This window comes from Hyperolius riggenbachi, chromosome 1, assembly GCF_040937935.1.
Source record: "Hyperolius riggenbachi isolate aHypRig1 chromosome 1, aHypRig1.pri, whole genome shotgun sequence".
Classification (NCBI taxonomy): domain Eukaryota; kingdom Metazoa; phylum Chordata; class Amphibia; order Anura; family Hyperoliidae; genus Hyperolius; species Hyperolius riggenbachi.
Window position 1 is genome coordinate 179,875,225 of NC_090646.1, and position 19,574 is coordinate 179,894,798.

Here is a 19,574-nt window from a genome sequence, read left to right on the forward strand (position 1 = left end):
CTCATGCCTGTCTATCATCTGGCTTGAATACAGTTTTCTTCAGTGCAGGTAATGACAGCAGAAATAACCAAAGGTTAAAAACATTACATTGATATAATGGCTGGAATTCCTATAGTTTATTCTTACAAAAATGTAAGCTACAAGTGTTGCTTTTCTTGTGAATGCTGTTCATAGCATTCATAAGTATAAACTTAAATAGATTTGAGCAACATAATTCACATATTTTGAAAATGGATGACATTTGCAAATTGCTCTGCTCTACAGCCATTTAACAGGAGCCAGATTATTCTAGGTGATTTCCTGTGACCACTGACAGACTGGGGTGGCCCCAAGCCAGTCACTTAACAAACTTGTGCTAACTAGAAGAAGCTGGAAAATGCTCAGGCAACTCCGGGAAAAGATATGGGTGCATTCACCAAAAGGTTGCATATTATTACAACTTAACTTAATTGTAATTCTCTTGAACATACATCCTTGCTTCGACTATACTCTGTTGCATACTAATACTCCATTGTTGGAAACAGTGCTGTAAATGTAGGGGTTATATGCTTCAGTAGGCTGCCATATTCTTGAGCATTTCAACTGTGGAAAAAGGAAATAAGTCACAAGGAACTAAGTCCAGGGTGATGGTTCAACACTAGGGTTTACTCATCAGCCAGATAATGCTTTACAGATCCAAGAGTTGTTCTACAGATTGGGTTTCTTCTTTCTTACTTCTTCTCTCTTTTTAGGGAATACATTACAACACTGTCCTGGAGCACCTTTGCTTTTCAGGAGTGCCTCTTGATTTATCACTTCTGATGATAACAACAGCAAGAGTGGTGCTCTTGTACGCCCTACTTCCATGCTGCTGAGAATGTATGCAGGGTGCCTCACCTCTTTATCCACCCAGAGACATGCTTACCCACTACTCTCCATTCCCACATGGGTTCCCGGCTCTTACAGCATGCTTGCCTTGCAAAGAGTGTTGGCGGTCCAGTCCCCAATACTTACCAGGTGCATTGGAGTACACTTGGAACTCCTCCTCTTTCTTTGGGAGTTGGATGGAAGACAGGACTCCCAACAGGACAATATTATAGAAGTATTATTTCACAAGCAGTGTGTCCTAAAGTATAACAAATAAATTGTACTGAAATCTAGTATTAAGTGTTTCCTGCAAATGTCTGTCAATTGATAATTTCCTGCCAGACTGTTTGACCTAAGAGATTGCTTGCCATACACTTCACAACCTTCATAGTACAATATTTTAAAATCTGCATAGAATTAGGTCCTACTAAATGAATATGCTAAAATAAAATTGTTTAATTTTTTCTTAAAGGAACAATCTCTCCAGAAAGAACCACAACAACAAATTCAAACCTGTTTTACATCTACCTTCTGTATGCAAATCTGAAAATGTGTGTTTGGGGTCCACTTTGAAGGACCAACGTCTCTTAATCTCTTAAAATTGAAAATACATACTGTATATATTCTAGTATAAGTCAAGAAATTTAGGTCTGATTCACTTCATAAAAGTATAGGGGTGGACTTGTACACGAGTCACAGGCAACACTGAGCACACTGAGTAATGCTTATCGGCGGGTGTTCGTAAGTCGGGGATTCCCTGCATTTGCCGTATAAGACGCAGGGACTTTTTCTCCTCATTTTTGGAGGAGAAAAAGTGCGTCTTATACGGCGGAAAATACGGTAATTTTACTCTGGGAGAAATGCACTTCTTATCTGTATATGTTTACATATATTTTACATTTTAAGCTTTTTGCGACAGTGGTCCTTTAACCCCCTTGGCGGTAATCCCGAGCTGAGCTCGGGGTATGCCGCCGGAGGTCGCCGCTCAGGCCCTGCTGGGCCGATTTTCAATCTGAAAAAAGCAGCACACGCAGCCGGCACTTTGCCAGCCGCGTGTGCTGCCCGATCGCCGCCGCTCCGCGGCGATCCGCCGCCTGCAGCGGCGAAAGAGGGTCCCCCCAGCCGCCCGAGCCCAGTGCAGCCGGAACAAACAGTTCCGGCCGGCGCTAGGGGCTGGATCGGGCGGCTCTGACGTCAGGACGTCGACTGACGTCCATGACGTCACTCCGCTCGTCGCCATGGCGACGAGGAAAGCGAAACAAGATAGGCCGCTCATTGCGGCCTATCTTGTTACTTTCGATTGCCGGAGGCGATCGAAAGTACGCTTCCGGAGCGCCCTCTAGTGGGCTTTCATGCAGCCAACTTTCAGTTGGCTGCATGAAATAGTTTTTTTTTAATTTAAAAAAAACCCTCCCGCAGCCTCCCTGGCGATTTTAATAGAACGCCAGGGAGGTTAAAGCAGTTTAAAACCCTGACATAATATTCAATAAAAACAGGTTTACCTGCTTTTTATATGCCATACGGTTATCATATTTGCATTTGTGCATAAGTATTATTATTCATTTAGAAGTTATTGGTTACTAAAAGTAAAGTTTTTTGCTTTGTGAGCTGACTTTACATTTATTAACTGGTTTTATTCGTTGCTGTTTTGCAGGGGAGACAAGCTTTCAGTGTCTTGGTCTCCAGCAGCTTCTCCGAAGTCAGAGAATGTGTCACATTCCTCACTTGTTACCTTGTGTTTACTTAAAGAGACACTGATGCGAAAAAAAAATATGATATTATGATTTGTATGTGTAGTACAGCTAAGAAATAAAACATTAAGATCAGATACATCAGTCTAATTGTTTCCAGTACAGGAAGAGTTAAGAAATTCCAGTTGTTATCTCTATGTAAACAAGCCATTAAGCTCTATGACTTTCAAAGTCGTGGAGAGGGCTGTCTTCTGACTTGTATTATGTCAACCGTTAGTGAACAAATTATTTTTTCTCTGCCAGAGGAGAGGTCATTAGCTCACAAACTGCACTGAAAGAATCATTTTGAATGCTGAGTGTTGTGTAATCTGCACATATTATAGAATGATGCAATGTTAAAAAAAACAACTATATACCTGAAAATAAAAATATGAGAATATTTTCTTTGCTGCTAATCTTCTAGTAATTATTCATAGTACATAACCAATTCATTATATTATATATTTTTTTTTTCGCTTCAGTGTCTCTTTAAATGTATCATTATGTGAAAGTACGGCTGCGGCAGCATTTCTCTGCACGGAACTTTCAAGCTCTGTGTGTAACGCTTCGAATGCTTGTCTAGTAAAAACAAAACAAAAAATGCTGGTTGCATATAATATGCTGTAAATAATGTTTTAGAGCAAAGTTGAAATGCAGGGTTATATTCCACTTTAAGGAAAGAAAGCAGCTGTTAATTGCCATGGACTGTAAATATCAAACACTCACCCATTCCAGTGCCGGCAGGTGCAATTTCCCTCGCAAAGATTTCCAGAGCATTCTTCTGTTTGTGATGGACACTAAGCCAAATGACAGCCTCTCGAACAAGCTGAAATAATATTATGCATATTAATAGATGTCATATTGATATTATGATGCTGCAAAAAAACAATACATTCTTGCTTATGTACATATAGCGACGGTTATCTTAAAAACACTCTTTTTCAGACAAACATACAAAATAATCTAGGCCATTCCACTTTTAGCCTCTGGCCAAGCTTAGCTCCTGAATATAACCAATACATCAACTGTGAACAAGCAAAAGGACATTTTTATTAATCACTCTACAGCAGTCACTATAACTATTATATATTGTCTACTATTTCTATATTTTGTACCAATGTCTGTAGTTTTATTTACACTATTGACTGTAGCTTTATGTTCCCATGTTTGTTTTTGCTCTATACAGCGCCACCGAAGATGATGGTGCTATACAAATCAATAATAATATTATTAACAACAACAACAGTAAAACGTCTCTTTCATAACCTTTTCTTCAGCCCCAATCTAAATGTTCTGTATTCCCTTAAAAGGGACTCCGAGCTCAAGTAAAAAAAGAAAGTTGTACTCACCCGGGGCTTTTTCCAGCCCAGTGCTGGTCGGGAGGTCCCACGACGGCGTCCTGGCTCCTCTCCTAGTCCCCGCTCCGGAATGGCTGACCGGCCGCAGCCCGGGCGACACTCTGCTGAGTGTCGGGCTGTTCCTTGCGCGTATAACGCGGCTGATGTCATCACGGCAGGCCGGCGTGAAAGTACTGCGCATGCGCGATTAAAGCGCTGCGGCCGGTCAGCCATTCCGGAGCGGGGACTAGGAGAGGAGCCAGGACGCCGTCGTGGGACCTCCCGACCAGCACTGGGCTGGAAAAAGCCCCGGGTGAGTACAACTTTCTTTTTTTACTTGAGCTCGGAGTCCCTTTAAATTGGATCCGAGATAAACTTTTACTCATTGCATAATTGTGTGCCTTTCATATAGTTTATAGGGCATTCCTCAAGCCAAATACTTTTTTGTTTTGTTTTAATAGTCTTATTCCCTATAAACTAAACAAGCCTCGCTCACAGCTCTTTTTGTGCCTTGGCACTGTAGCAAGGGCTTATGGGAGCTCAGTCTGGGCAGTAGGAGGTTACTAGCCATTGATTTCAGAGGTAGAGGGGAGGAGGGAAGAGGAGAGAGGACTGAATTTACACATTGGCAAGCTGATAGCATCTCCAGCCCTCAGCGTGTGACAATGTGACAAACAGAACATGGCTGCCCTCATTGTATCGCAAGAATGAATAATCATAAACTTTTAAAGTTGTTTGCAGCTAGATATGCTGTGTTAACTATCTAAACTTTAGAGAAGATATATAGACAAGTTACTTGTTATAGTTAGTTTTTCATCTCGGATCCACTTTGAAGAAGTGAGCAAGGAAATAGAAAACATGGAAGCTTACGGAGTAAAATAAACAGTTATTTGTCAAAAGCTTTATACATATATCACTATTGGCCTAATACATGAATTGGCACTAATACTGCCATGTACTGTGGACTGCGCTACTTGTGAAACACATGGTATTCTGCTGGCTGCCTGTGCACGGCAATATTACTGACAGTTCATGCGAATTATATATATACATACATACATATATATATATATACACACTGTATATATACACAGTATATACTGTGGTAGTAATTCATCTTTGATGACAATGTACACAGTAAAAACAAACAAGGGTACATAAAGATACAGATGGGTAAGCATGGGTTCATAAAGATAATATGGGGAAGCATCCACATATGCCAATCTCTACTGTGTCCAAGGTTGTAAATTACATTTTCCCAACACTCAACCTGCACAGTTTTATTTGGATGCTGATGCTTTCGCCCTATAGAATGGCTAATTATCTGGTCCTGAAAATACTGCCACTAACCCATGGAGTGGTACAATGTACCCATGCTACATGAAATTGTACAATAAGAAAAATTATTGAATGGACCAAGTGTAAAATAAATAATTCCTTGTAGGAAAGCAGAGGCCTTACGGTCTGAGGAGCTTTTCTATTGTCATTTATTAGTTTTTAATACTCATTAACAGCATATTGAAGAGGTACTACAATGTACATTTTTTTTTTTACATTAGTAGAACCATTAAGAATCACCTTTAAAGTCTGATCCACTTCTTTCCCTAAACAATGAATTTGCCATTTCTTGAGACTTTGCATAAATTATACAATTCTTCAAATTTTTTTCTAAAGCTTTTCTCAAACTTTTGCATTGGCAGAGATTGAAATTCTTTGCAAAGAAAAAAACAAAACAAAAAAGTAGCAATTGGACCCTTAAAGCATAATTTACTAAAGGCATCTCTATAGGTGCCCACTAATGATATAATATTGGACACTTTTACCGAAATGATGTAGTAGTTAAAAGTGAATATACTTTGAATGTATACTTTAGATAGTTCATCATATTACATTCAAATGGTAAGATTATACAGTCAAGATTGTATTATTAGTGCGGACCTTTAGTGATTCCAGTGGGGATGTGTCACAAGCAAACCTGGCCTGACTTAAAGTGGTATCGTCACCATAAAAATCAAATTTCAACAGCTAATCCTGCATTCAAAACTTTCAAAACTTGTTCTGCTGTTATGATTTGGAGTTATCACATACTTAAAGTGACTCCGATCTCATCTAAAAAATAAAAGTTGTACTCACCAGGGGCTTTCTCCAGCCCAGTGCTGGTCGGGAGGTCCCACGCCGGCGTCCTGGCTCCTCTCCTTCTCCCCGCTCCGGAATGGCTGACAGGCCGCAGCCCGGGCGACACTCTCCCGAGTGTCGGGCTGCTTCTTCCGCATATGACGCGGATTACGTCACACGCCGGCCGCCTCGCGTCATCACAGGGGCCGGCGTAAAAGTACTGCGCATGCGCGCTTTAATCGCGCATGCGCAGTACTTTCACGCCGGCCGCCGTGATGACGCGAGGCGGCCGCCGTGTGACGTAATCCGCGTCATGTGCGGAAGAAGCAGCCCGACACTCGGGAGAGTGTCGCCCGGGCTGCGGCCTGTCAGCCATTCCGGAGCGGGGAGAAGGAGAGGAGCCAGGACGCCGGCGTGGGACCTCCCGACCAGCACTGGGCTGGAGAAAGCCCCTGGTGAGTACAACTTTTATTTTTTAGATGAGCTCGGAGTCCCTTTAAGGAGCACTGGCCCTTTAGTAGTCGGTGCCAAAGAATTGCATGCTGGGGTTTCTTTTTATCTAGAATGTATACCTCCTCTTTCCTTTATTTCCCTGCCAGCTGCTTATCTGAAACCTAATCCCCTACTCACTTGTCTTTACAAGCAAGGCTGAGGCAACTCAGCGATTGGAGGAGACAAGAAAAAAAGTAAAGGGCAGAAATGACATCAAGAGTTAGCCCTAAAGGGAAGGTCCAAGCAAAATAAAAAAATGAGTTTCACTTACCTGGGGCTTCTACCAGCCCCATGCAGCCATCCTGTGCCCTCGTAGTCACTCACTGCTGCTCCAGTCCCCCGCTAGCTGCTTGCCGACCTCGGAGGTCGGCGGGCCGCATTGCGTACATTTTTACGCATACCCGCTAGTGCAGGAACATTAACACATACATTTTTACGCGTTACTGGCTCAATGCGTAAATTTGTTATTGTCTCTGCTCAATGACACAGTCTTTCCTTGTCTCAGAGCTAAAATATAGGAACTATTGACTTTTTTTATCTATCCCCTGCACTTAAAAGCTGTTTCAGCAGCAAATAATTCAATGGTTGTGATTCCTTATTAGTGAGAGTTCTGCTAAGTGCACACCATACAATTTCCTGTTAGATTCTTCTGTTAGATTTACCTACAACATGGGAAAAAAGCTATCTGGCAGGTAAATCGAAGAGAAAATCTAACAGAAAATTGTATGGTGTGTACCTAGCATTACACTATAGTCCAACTAGATCCCAACTGCAGAGAAACTGTCAATTGCATACTTGAATGTTTATCTCTTTTAACTACTTGCCGACCACTCCATGCCGATAGACGTGAACGCGGCGGCAGCCCCAGGACCGCTCAACACCAATTGGCGTGAAGTCCTGGGGCGGGGTTTTGCGTGCATCTCCGCTTCAATGACGCTCCATCACCAGTCTCCCAGCGGCTGATGCCTATGACAGCCAATCACGGTGATTGGCTGGCGGGGGGAGGAAGGGCCGGGAATAAAAAAAATAAAAATAGTCAAGTTTATATATAAAAAAACCACAAATAAAATAAAACAAACATGCCAGCAGGGATCAGATTCCACCAACAGAAAGATCTGTTGGTGGGCAGAAAAAAAGGGGGGGGGGGGAAATCACCTGCAGCGAGCCCTTAAAGCTGCAGTGGCCTGAATTGTAAAAAATAGCCTGGTCACTCGGGGAGTGTAAGCCTTTGGTCATCAAGTGCAGGTCCCAACTGCAGAGAAAATGTCCATTGCATACTTGAATTAACTTTTTTAAACAGAAAAACAAAAGGAACACAAACTAGTTATTAATATGCTTGGCTCTGTACATACACATGTCCATCATCATGTCAACTCAGGTATCCTTTAAGGGGAAACCAAATCTGCCACTAACAGATCAAAGATCACATTCTTGGCCAGTCATGTAGACACATATTTAACATTTGTATGACTTCAGTTTCATTCTGGTGCTCACAGTGAGAAGTACCTCCATGCGACTGAAATCACACAAACTATTAATTCACAAACCTTTTGGCAATCAGTACGACAGACGAGGACTGGGATCCTTTATCAGTCAGCACCCATTTTTTTTTTAAAATCATGTCCAAGATGGCTGAATCTATTGCGACATCAACACTGTATATGCTTGGAGACGCCTTACTGTAGCAACAACGTCTACATTATAAGCCTGACCTTATCTTACGCCCTCAAATGGTGAATATCATCTAAAAAGCATGCCACTCTATTTTTATTCATGAAGCCTTATTTGAAATGTAATAAAGTGAGAGACAATCATTGTCATCTCGGAAAAGGTCTTTGATCTAAGGCATGTGACCCTCTTAAGAATTTATACTTCCGCACAGCTGAAAAACTGATGAGACCAGGGGAAAGATCTCTCTTCCAACCAGAGCAGGCCCCTAGCTATCACAAGTCTCATTAATATCTAGCACAGTAGGCACATGGAAGTGTCTGAATGTTTTAAGACAGTGTATGGGCTGTTCATATAAGGAATCAGTTTAACAAAGCTGACCAAACTTTATACTGATATACAAGCAATGAGGCATCTTCCATCTTAAAGGGACACTTAAGTCAAACAAAATAAATGAGTTTTACTCACCTGGGGCTTCCAATAGCCCGCTGCAGCTGTCCGGTATCCTCGCCATCTCCCTCCGATCCTCCTGGCCCCGCCGGCAGCCACTTCCTGTTTCGGTGACAGGAGCTGACAGGCTGGGGACGCGAGTGATTCTTCGCGTTCCTGGCCACAATAGCGCCATCTATGCTGCTATAGCATATATCATATACCATATAACAGCATAGAGGGTGCTAATATGTCTGGGAACGCGAAGAATCACTCGCATCCCCAGCCTGTCAGCGCCTGTCACCGAAACAGGAAGTGGCTGCTGGTGGGGCCAGGAGGATCGGAGGGAGACGGCGAGGGCACCGGACAGCTGCAGGGGGCTATTGGAAGCCCTAGGTGAGTAAAATTCATTTTTTTTGTTTGACTTAAGTGTCCCTTTAAAGAGACACTGAAGCGAAAAAAAAATGATGATATTATGATTTGTATGTGTAGTACAGCTAAGAAATAAAACATTAAGATCAGATACATCAGTCTAATTGTTTCCAGAACAGGAAGAGTTAAGAAACTCCAGTTGTTATCTCTATGCAAAAAAGCAATTAAGCTCTACGACTTTCAAAGTCGTGGAGAGGGCTGTTATCTGACTTTTATTATCTCAAGTGTTATTGAACTAATTACTTTTTCTCTGCCAGAGGAGAGGTCATTAGTTCACAGACTGCTCTGAAAGAATCATTTTGAATGCTGAGTGTTGTGTAATCTGCACATATTATAGAATTGTTCAACGTTAGAAAAAACACTATATACCTGAAAATAAAAATATGAAAATATTTTCTTTGCTGCTAAACTTCTAGTAATCATTCATAGTACACAACCAATTCATTATATCATATTTTTTTTTCCGCTTCAGTGTCTCTTTAAGAGCAAGATATATAACGAATAGCAGATTTCAGAGGGTGAATGCATTAGGTTTTGTACACAAGAAACAGGAAACGGGCACCAACCACTGCCAAGCGAAGCTTTCTTTGTGCCACATACATAGGTCACATGTTTACAACACAAACCTGTTACACGTAAATGTGGATACATTCCTTCTTACATGTGATGGATGTGAGAGTGGAGGTGGGCCCCAGGGCTTTAGACGGACTGAACATTTTTGTCTATCTATTGCCCTTCATCTACCTCTGCTTTCATGTTCATCACCTGTAAGAAGGCATGTGTCCACATTTACATGTATCGGTGTTGAGAACATGTGACCTATGCAAGTGGCACAATAAAGCTTCACTCCACAGTGGTTGGTGCCCGTTTCCCGTGTACAAATAGATAAACCCTTTCTTCTGCTTTTCGGATGGAACACACCCACAAAGCAGGTCCCCCAAACAGGTGACTGAACATGGTGAGAGCTTCCTATCACTTACTTTAAATGTACAATTGAGTGCCGCACGTTATCTAGTTCTTCTCTTGTTGTACAAGACAAATGCATTAGGTTTGATGTATCTAATCCCAACCCTTAGGCAACGCTTATGTTTATGTAAATGGTGCTTGGATACGTGTGCATGCCTGTCAGTGTGGCTACTTGAATGTCCTCGAGTTGTGTAGGTGCACCACGCTCCATAGAGAGGGTGACTGCATGGAGAATGGCACTGCTCCGCATCCACAGTATGCAATTCCCTGACACTTATCCCAAACCGCTATAAAGGCAGAGATTGCAGTAGAATTCTGCTATGATCTATGCAGCTCTGAACTGGTATAGTGTATGTACCCTGTTCTGAAAAACAAACAAACACGTTCTACCATTAATACGTTTTAAATACCATACATCCGATATAAAGCTCCATGTTAGTGAGGTCTTACATCTTTGCCTCTGGCATGTGGTCCATATGCATCTTCAGCACCAATAACCTGCAAATGAACTGCACTGTAATCTTCCAAACCAAGGTGTTTGAACATATCTCGGGTCCTGGAAAGAAGGATAGATGATAGTGCTATTATTTGCCAATTCATCCATTACAAATTTTTACAAGTACATCTATAATGAAAGAGATCATCAAGAAGGCATTCATAGTATTCTAAACATTCGCCCCTTATTACAATTCTGTGCAGTCTGTTACCTGCCTGCAACAAATGTTCAGTCAGCTATTTCATTCCAGTATAAGCTACTCATACTTTTTTTTCAAGCTCAGCTCTAGTTAACCATTTCAGCCCGCGGGGATTTTTCACCTTATGGACAAGAGGAATTTTCACCTGTCAGCGCTTCTCCCTTTCATTCCCCAATAACTTTACCACTACTTATCACAGCGAAATGATCAATACCTTGTTTTTTCTGCCACCAATTAGGCTTTCTTTGGGTGGTAAATTATGCTAAGAATTATTTTATTCTAAATGCATTATAATGGGAATAATAAGAAAAAAATTGAAAAAATTCATTATTTTTCAGCTTTCAGCCATTACAGTTTTAAAATAATGAATGCTACCATAATTAAAATCCACACATTTTATTTGGCCATTTGTCCCAGTTATTGCAACGTTACAATTATACCCCTAGTGTAATGTATGGTGACAATATTTTATTTGGAAATAAAAAGGTGCATTTTTTCAGTTTTTCATCCATCACTAATTTTTAGCCCATTATTTATTAATTATATGTCCTCTTGACAGAAATAATCATTTATTTTTATTCCCCAAAGTCAGTAAGTGTGTTTTACTATTTGGCCACAAGATGTCCCTACTGAGCAAAAATCCCATTAGCGTACAATGTACGCTAATTGGGATACAATGTATCACTACATTGTAACTGGGAAAGTGATGTAGGCTTCCATCTGAAGCCTCCGATCCCAGTGGCGGCGGGGAGGTTATGAATGGAAACATTGTTTCCATTCATAAATTTAACGATCGGGCGGCGGAAACCGGCGGAAGATAATGACGGCGGAAGATAGCGCGGCGGCTCTATTTACAGAATAAACACAGTGTTTATTCACGGCGGACATGTACGGATTGGCACAGGGAACTTTTGTCCCCTGCAGCCAATCCCCCCTGATAGCAGCAGCAGCGCGATCGCGGGCATCTGTCTGCAGGATCGCCTGCAGACCCCCCCAAACTGCAGGGACGTGACTAGCGCGTCCCTGCAGCTCTGGCACCTGCCGCTGCGGACGTGAAGCTCATGTCCGCGAGGCTGAAATGGTTAAAAAGAGCGCCGAGGTGGGGTCATAAAATTAAAGAAAAACTAGGCTACTTCATCCAGGGGGGCTGAGTGGATCAGGTAGCCACCAAAACCGCCGCTCCTTTGGGCCACACTTGCCAACTTTCACTTTCGTGACCTCTGGGATTGTGCCTCTCATTCACAGCATGCAGGGAGGTGGGGGAGTGGCAGAGGGTGCGGCCAGGGAGAGAGAGAGCTGCCCAATGGCAACTCTGGAAACCCTGCAGGAACGCCCCTAGTGGGACGTTTTGAGCAGGGAATCCCTCCCCCCGTGTTTACCTCCAGGATAGGGACAAATAATGTTGCTAATTTTGGGGGTCCATAGCACAGCGAGGGGTGGGGTTCAGAGAGCTAAAACTAAGCTGATAGTATAACTTTTAAGCAGACCGTAGATAATATATTGTGCTTTGGGCATTGGGCAATCCTGTATTCTTATTTAATAAGAGAAATGGTCTGTTTACTAGGCAGCCTTACCACTGCATTTGCACTTTTTGTTGTTTAAAACATGGCTCTACAGCAGTGGTCCTCAAACTAAGGCCCGCGGGCCGAATGTGGCCCCATGAGGCATTTTTACCGGCCCCCCACACACCTATGTAGTATAGATGCAGTCAACTACATCTTTAAATATTGGTGATCTGCATATAGAATGAAGCCAGAAAGCAGTAATTCGCTGGTTTCCATTTAAATTCCACATCAGGTGACACTGCTGTCCAATTGGACTGCAAGTTGTCATCTGGGTATGCTTCACTGTCTGGTGCACAAACATAATTTTATGTTTACTCCGGCCCCTCAGCAGTCTGAAGTATGTTGACCCGGCCCACTACCCAAAACGGTTGGGGACCCCTGCTCTACAGAGTTCAGCAGTCAATGGGTCTTCCATGCCATATAATAATAGTTACTGATATGCACGGGTGAAGTCTAATATTACCTCCTGAGAATGCTTTCAGCTGTACGCCTCCCTTTTTCTGCAGATCTTGGTCCTGCCACAACACATACAGCTGTAGCTCTGAATCCATCCAGATAAGTGGCACACACCTATTTACATAGAATATTTTAGTTACACATATTTTATAGCATTTGCACATACCACACAGGCAAAGACTTATATATCATATTGCTACAGTCTTGTACAGGTGAACCTAACTGCCACTTCAGTCATTCTTACATGAACTAGTGATAAAGTAAATGGGCAGGTGCTAATGATCAAGGAATAGCATGCAAAACAAACCATGTGTAAAAAATAAGATTACCGTATATACTCGCATACAAGCCGAATTTTTGACCCCCAAAAAGGGGGTCAAAAGTTGGGGGGTCGGCTTGTATGCGAGTCTGGTGCTGGTGATGGTGGTCCGAGCCCCCCGCCCTGTCACCCCGCCCCCCCCCCCCCCCGCGGCCGCCGCTACCGCTGCAATTACCTGCCCGGCGCCGCTTCTTCTATTCCCCTCCTGTCCGGCTCCGTAAATCACTGCAGCGCTCTTCACGGCGGCTGCAGTAGAGAGAGAGAGCGGTTCCCATAGCAACCGCCGCTACAGGAAGCCGCGCTCTTCGCTGCTTCCTGTCTGATCACAGCAGCCACCGTGAAGAGTGCTGCTGTCCTACGGAGCCAGTGAGGAGGGGAATGGAAGAAGCGGCGCCTGCTAAGGTAAAAGCAGCGGCGGCCGCGGGGGAGAGGGGAGGCGGGGGGGGGGGGGGGCACTACCTAGCGATACTGGGGCACTATACTAGCGATACTGGGGCACTATACTAGCGATACTGGGGCACTATACTAGCTATACTGGGGCACTATACTAGCTATACTGGGGCACTATACTAGCTATATTGGGGCACTATACTAGCTATAATGGGCACTATACTAGCTACACTGGCCACTATACTAGCTATAATGGGCACTATACTAGCTATACTGGGGCACTATACTAGCTGCACTGGGCACTATACTAGCTATAATGGGCACTATACTAGCTATAATGGGGCACTATACTAGCTACACTGGGCACTATACTAGCTATAATGGGCACTATACTAGCTATAATGGGGCACTATACTAGCTATTATGGGCACTATACTAGCTATAATGGGCACTATACTAGCTATAATGGGGCACTATACTAGCTATTATGGGCACTATACTAGCTATAATGGGCACTATACTAGCTATAATGGACACTATACTAGCTATACTGGGGCACTATACTAGCTAAGGTAAAAGCAGCGGCGGCCGCGGGGGAGAGGGGAGGCGGGGGGGGGGGGGGGGCACTACCTAGCGATACTGGGGCACTATACTAGCGATACTGGGGCACTATACTAGCGATACTGGGGCACTATACTAGCTATACTGGGGCACTATACTAGCTATACTGGGGCACTATACTAGCTATATTGGGGCACTATACTAGCTATAATGGGCACTATACTAGCTACACTGGCCACTATACTAGCTATAATGGGCACTATACTAGCTATACTGGGGCACTATACTAGCTGCACTGGGCACTATACTAGCTATAATGGGCACTATACTAGCTATAATGGGGCACTATACTAGCTACACTGGGCACTATACTAGCTATAATGGGCACTATACTAGCTATAATGGACACTATACTAGCTATACTGGGGCACTATACTAGCTATACTGGGCACTATACTAGCTATACTGGGGCACTATACTAGCTGCACTGGGCACTATACTAGCTATTATGGGCACTATACTAGCTATAATGGGCACTATACTAGCTATACTGGGGCACTATACTAGCTAAGGTAAAAGCAGCGGCGGCCGCGGGGGAGAGGGGAGGCGGGGGGGGGGCACTGGGGCACTACCTAGCGATACTGGGGCACTATACTAGCGATACTGGGGCACTATACTAGCGATACTGGGGCACTATACTAGCGATACTGGGGCACTATACTAGCTATACTGGGGCACTATACTAGCTATACTGGGGCACTATACTAGCTATATTGGGGCACTATACTAGCTATAATGGGCACTATACTAGCTACACTGGGCACTATACTAACTATAATGGGCACTATACTAGCTACACTGGGCACTATACTAGCTATAATGGGCACTATACTAGCTATAATGGGCACTATACTAGCTATAATGGGCACTATACTAGCTATACTGGGGCACTATACTAGCTACACTGGGCACTATACTACCTGTCTGATCACAGCAGCCACCGTGAAGAGTGCTGCTGTCCTACGGAGCCAGTGAGGAGGGGAATGGAAGAAGCGGCGCCTGCTAAGGTAAAAGCAGCGGCGGCCGCGGGGGAGAGGGGAGGCGGGGGGGGGGGGGGGCACTACCTAGCGATACTGGGGCACTATACTAGCGATACTGGGGCACTATACTAGCGATACTGGGGCACTATACTAGCTATACTGGGGCACTATACTAGCTATACTGGGGCACTATACTAGCTATATTGGGGCACTATACTAGCTATAATGGGCACTATACTAGCTACACTGGCCACTATACTAGCTATAATGGGCACTATACTAGCTATACTGGGGCACTATACTAGCTGCACTGGGCACTATACTAGCTATAATGGGCACTATACTAGCTATAATGGGGCACTATACTAGCTACACTGGGCACTATACTAGCTATAATGGACACTATACTAGCTATACTGGGGCACTATACTAGCTATACTGGGCACTATACTAGCTATACTGGGGCACTATACTAGCTGCACTGGGCACTATACTAGCTATTATGGGCACTATACTAGCTATAATGGGCACTATACTAGCTATAATGGGCACTATACTAGCTATAATGGGCACTATACTAGCTATAACGGGCACTATACTAGCTACACTGGGCACTATACTAGCTATAATGGGCACTATACTAGCTACACTGGGCACTATACTAGCTATAATGGGCACTATACTAGCTATACTGGGGCACTATACTAGCTGCACTGGGCACTATACTAGCTATAATGGGCACTATACTAGCTATAATGGGCACTATACTAGCTATAATGGGGCACTATACTAGCTACACTGGGCACTATACTAGCTATAACGGGCACTATACTAGCTACACTGGGCACTATACTAGCTATAATGGGCACTATACTAGCTACACTGGGCACTATACTAGCTATAATGGGCACTATACTAGCTATACTGGGGCACTATACTAGCTGCACTGGGCACTATACTAGCTATAATGGGCACTATACTAGCTATAATGGGCACTATACTAGCTATAATGGGGCACTATACTAGCTACACTGGGCACTATACTAGCTATAATGGACACTATACTAGCTATACTGGGGCACTATACTAGCTATACTGGGCACTATACTAGCTATACTGGGGCACTATACTAGCTGCACTGGGCACTATACTAGCTATTATGGGCACTATACTAGCTATAATGGGCACTATACTAGCTATAATGGGCACTATACTAGCTATAATGGGCACTATACTAGCTATAATGGGCACTATACTAGCTATACTGGGGCACTATACTAGCTGCACTGGGCACTATACTAGCTATAATGGGCACTATACTAGCTATAATGGGCACTATACTAGCTATAATGGGGCACTATACTAGCTACACTGGGCACTATACTAGCTATAATGGACACTATACTAGCTATACTGGGGCACTATACTAGCTATACTGGGCACTATACTAGCTATACTGGGGCACTATACTAGCTGCACTGGGCACTATACTAGCTATTATGGGCACTATACTAGCTATAATGGGCACTATACTAGCTATAATGGACACTATACTAGCTATACTGGGGCACTATACTAGCTAAGGTAAAAGCAGCGGCGGCCGCGGGGGAGAGGGGAGGCGGGGGGGGGGCACTGGGGCACTACCTAGCGATACTGGGGCACTATACTAGCGATACTGGGGCACTATACTAGCGATACTGGGGCACTATACTAGCGATACTGGGGCACTATACTAGCTATACTGGGGCACTATACTAGCTATACTGGGGCACTATACTAGCTATATTGGGGCACTATACTAGCTATAATGGGCACTATACTAGCTACACTGGGCACTATACTAGCTATAATGGGCACTATACTAGCTACACTGGGCACTATACTAGCTATAATGGGCACTATACTAGCTATAATGGGCACTATACTAGCTATAATGGGCACTATACTAGCTATACTGGGGCACTATACTAGCTACACTGGGCACTATACTAGCTATAATGGACACTATACTAGCTATACTGGGGCACTATACTAGCTATACTGGGCACTATACTAGCTATACTGGGCACTATACTAGCTATACTGGGGCACTATACTAGCTGCACTGGGCACTATACTAGCTATAATGGGCACTATACTAGCTATAATGGGCACTATACTAGCTATAATGGGCACTATACTAGCTAAAATGGGCACTATACTAGCTATACTGGGGCACTATACTAGCTACACTGGGCACTATACTAGCTATAATGGACACTATACTAGCTATACTGGGGCACTATACTAGCTATACTGGGCACTATACTAGCTATACTGGGCACTATACTAGCTGTACTGGGGCACTATACTAGCTGTACTGGGGCACTATACTAGCTGTACTGGGGCACTATACTAGCTGTACTGGGCACTATACTAGCTATAAAAAACAAGTGTCAGCGCCAAGGCAGAAGGCGACCGCAGCCGAGAAGGACAATGTCCAAAAGTCCACACAAGCAATGAATATATAAAGTCAGCGCAGGTCTATAGTAATACAGCTTTCATCATTTTTTGGTATACAGGATCTTCGAACAAAAGGGTAAAGAAGCAAGGCTTACCAGATTCCAACAACCCACATTATAAGGTTGTAAACGAGTTTGATAGGTGGTCCGCAGAACTTTCAAATGGTGTCGTTTCACCAGCGATGTTGCACACTACAGATTCCTCCGGAATATAGTAGATATCCTGAGATCGCAGAGACTCACCAAAGGGGAGTCCAGTAGGATAGTGACATGAAAGAGATGTACGGCACATCTAAGTGTAAACCGTCTTTATTACATAACAAGTAAAACAATTAAAAACAAGGATAAAGGAAAACTCACATACGGGGCCCGTGCACTGGGAACCCCGAAAAAGTAGCGCGCATAAAATGGTCAATAGAAGACCTCAAATAAAATGGTGCCGCCTGTCGCCTTCCCAACCGGTTTCGCAATCTTGCGTCATCAGGGGAGATGACGCAAGATTGCGAAACCGGTCGGGAAGGCGACAGGCAGCACCATTTTATTTGAGGTCTTCTATTGACCATTTTATGCGCGCTACTTTTTCGGGGTTCCCAGTGCACGGGCCCCGTATGTGAGTTTTCCTTTATCCTTGTTTTTAATTGTTTTACTTGTTATGTAATAAAGACGGTTTACACTTAGATGTGCCGTACATCTCTTTCATGTCACTATCCTACTGGACTCCCCTTTGGTGAGTCTCTGCGATCTCAGGATATCTACTATATTCCGGAGGAATCTGTAGTGTGCAACATCGCTGGTGAAACGACACCATTTGAAAGTTCTGCGGACCACCTATCAAACTCGTTTACAACCTTATAATGTGGGTTGTTGGAATCTGGTAAGCCTTGCTTCTTTACCCTTTTGTTCGAAGATCCTGTATACCAAAAAATGATGAAAGCTGTATTACTATAGACCTGCGCTGACTTTATATATTCATATACTATACTAGCTATACTGGGCACTATACTAGCTATACTGGGCACTATACTGGGAACTATACTAGCTATACTGGGCACTATACTAGCGATACTGGGACACACTAGGGGAATAAGGCGGCCAGCATTTCCTACCCCCGGCTTATATGGGGGTCAATCATTTTTTACTGGTTTGTTAAGTAAAAGTGTGTGTGTGGGGGGGGGGGGGGGGGGGGGTCGGCTTATATGCGAGTATATACGGTATTATAAACCCTGATCCCTAATCAGCGATCAAAAAATAGGAATAATTCCACAAACCACTTTAAAAGGGAATCTGAAGTGAAAATAAACTTATGAGATAATGAACTGTATGTGTAGTACAGCTTAGAAATAGAACATTAGTAGCACAAATATGAGTCTCATATTGTTTCCAGTACAGGAAGAGTTTAGAAACGTCAGTTGTTATCCATGCAAAAGAGCTTCTCTGAGCTCTCTGACCAAACTTGATGTGCTACAGTGCTGTTTTCTGAAGCACTTATCTCAACCTGTCTCACTGTTTCTTGTTTGTTTAAGATTTTACTGCAGGAAAGTTCAAAGGATCATTATCTCTGCTCTGTTTCATAGTTTATAATATAGAGTGTAGTTTCCAAACTGCAAAGAGTGGTACAGTGTTATACAAAAAAGCCATGTAACTGAAAATAAAAATATGAGACACTTTTCTTTGCTTCTAATGTTCTTTGAATTATCTGTACTACACATACAATTCATTATATCATAAGGGTTTTTTTTTTTTTTTTGCTTCAATGTCACTTTAAGCGGTACTGTGACAAATGATTTGCTATACATCTGCTGACGCAGAGCATCAAATAAACAGTTAAACTGTATAATCTTTATTAGAATATTCAAATAATACAAGGAAGGGGCTCTTGTGCTTTATTATTATTATTTTTTATTTATATAGCGCCAACATATTCCGCAGTGCTTTACAAAGCAGAAAAAGATGACAAGGGGAACATAGATACAACTAACAAATGTACAGCAGTCAGTTTCAAGCAGCACAAATATTGTTACAAAAACAGTAA

At 43.2% G+C, this 19,574-nt stretch overlaps 1 protein-coding gene across 3 annotated transcripts in view; it reads right to left on the reverse strand.

Moving 5' to 3' along the window:
• LOC137570123 (uncharacterized) overlaps positions 1-19,574 on the reverse strand; it is a 157,176-nt gene that overhangs the window by 52,690 nt on the left and 84,912 nt on the right. For all 3 annotated transcript variants that reach the window (XM_068278895.1, XM_068278893.1, XM_068278894.1), the window contains exons 12-14: positions 12,739-12,845; positions 10,466-10,571; positions 3,303-3,402 (exon numbers count right to left, since the gene is read on the reverse strand). In XM_068278895.1, coding sequence (XP_068134996.1) covers positions 3,303-3,402; positions 10,466-10,571; positions 12,739-12,845 — 313 coding nt within the window. The remainder of the gene's footprint in view (positions 1-3,302; positions 3,403-10,465; positions 10,572-12,738; positions 12,846-19,574) is intronic.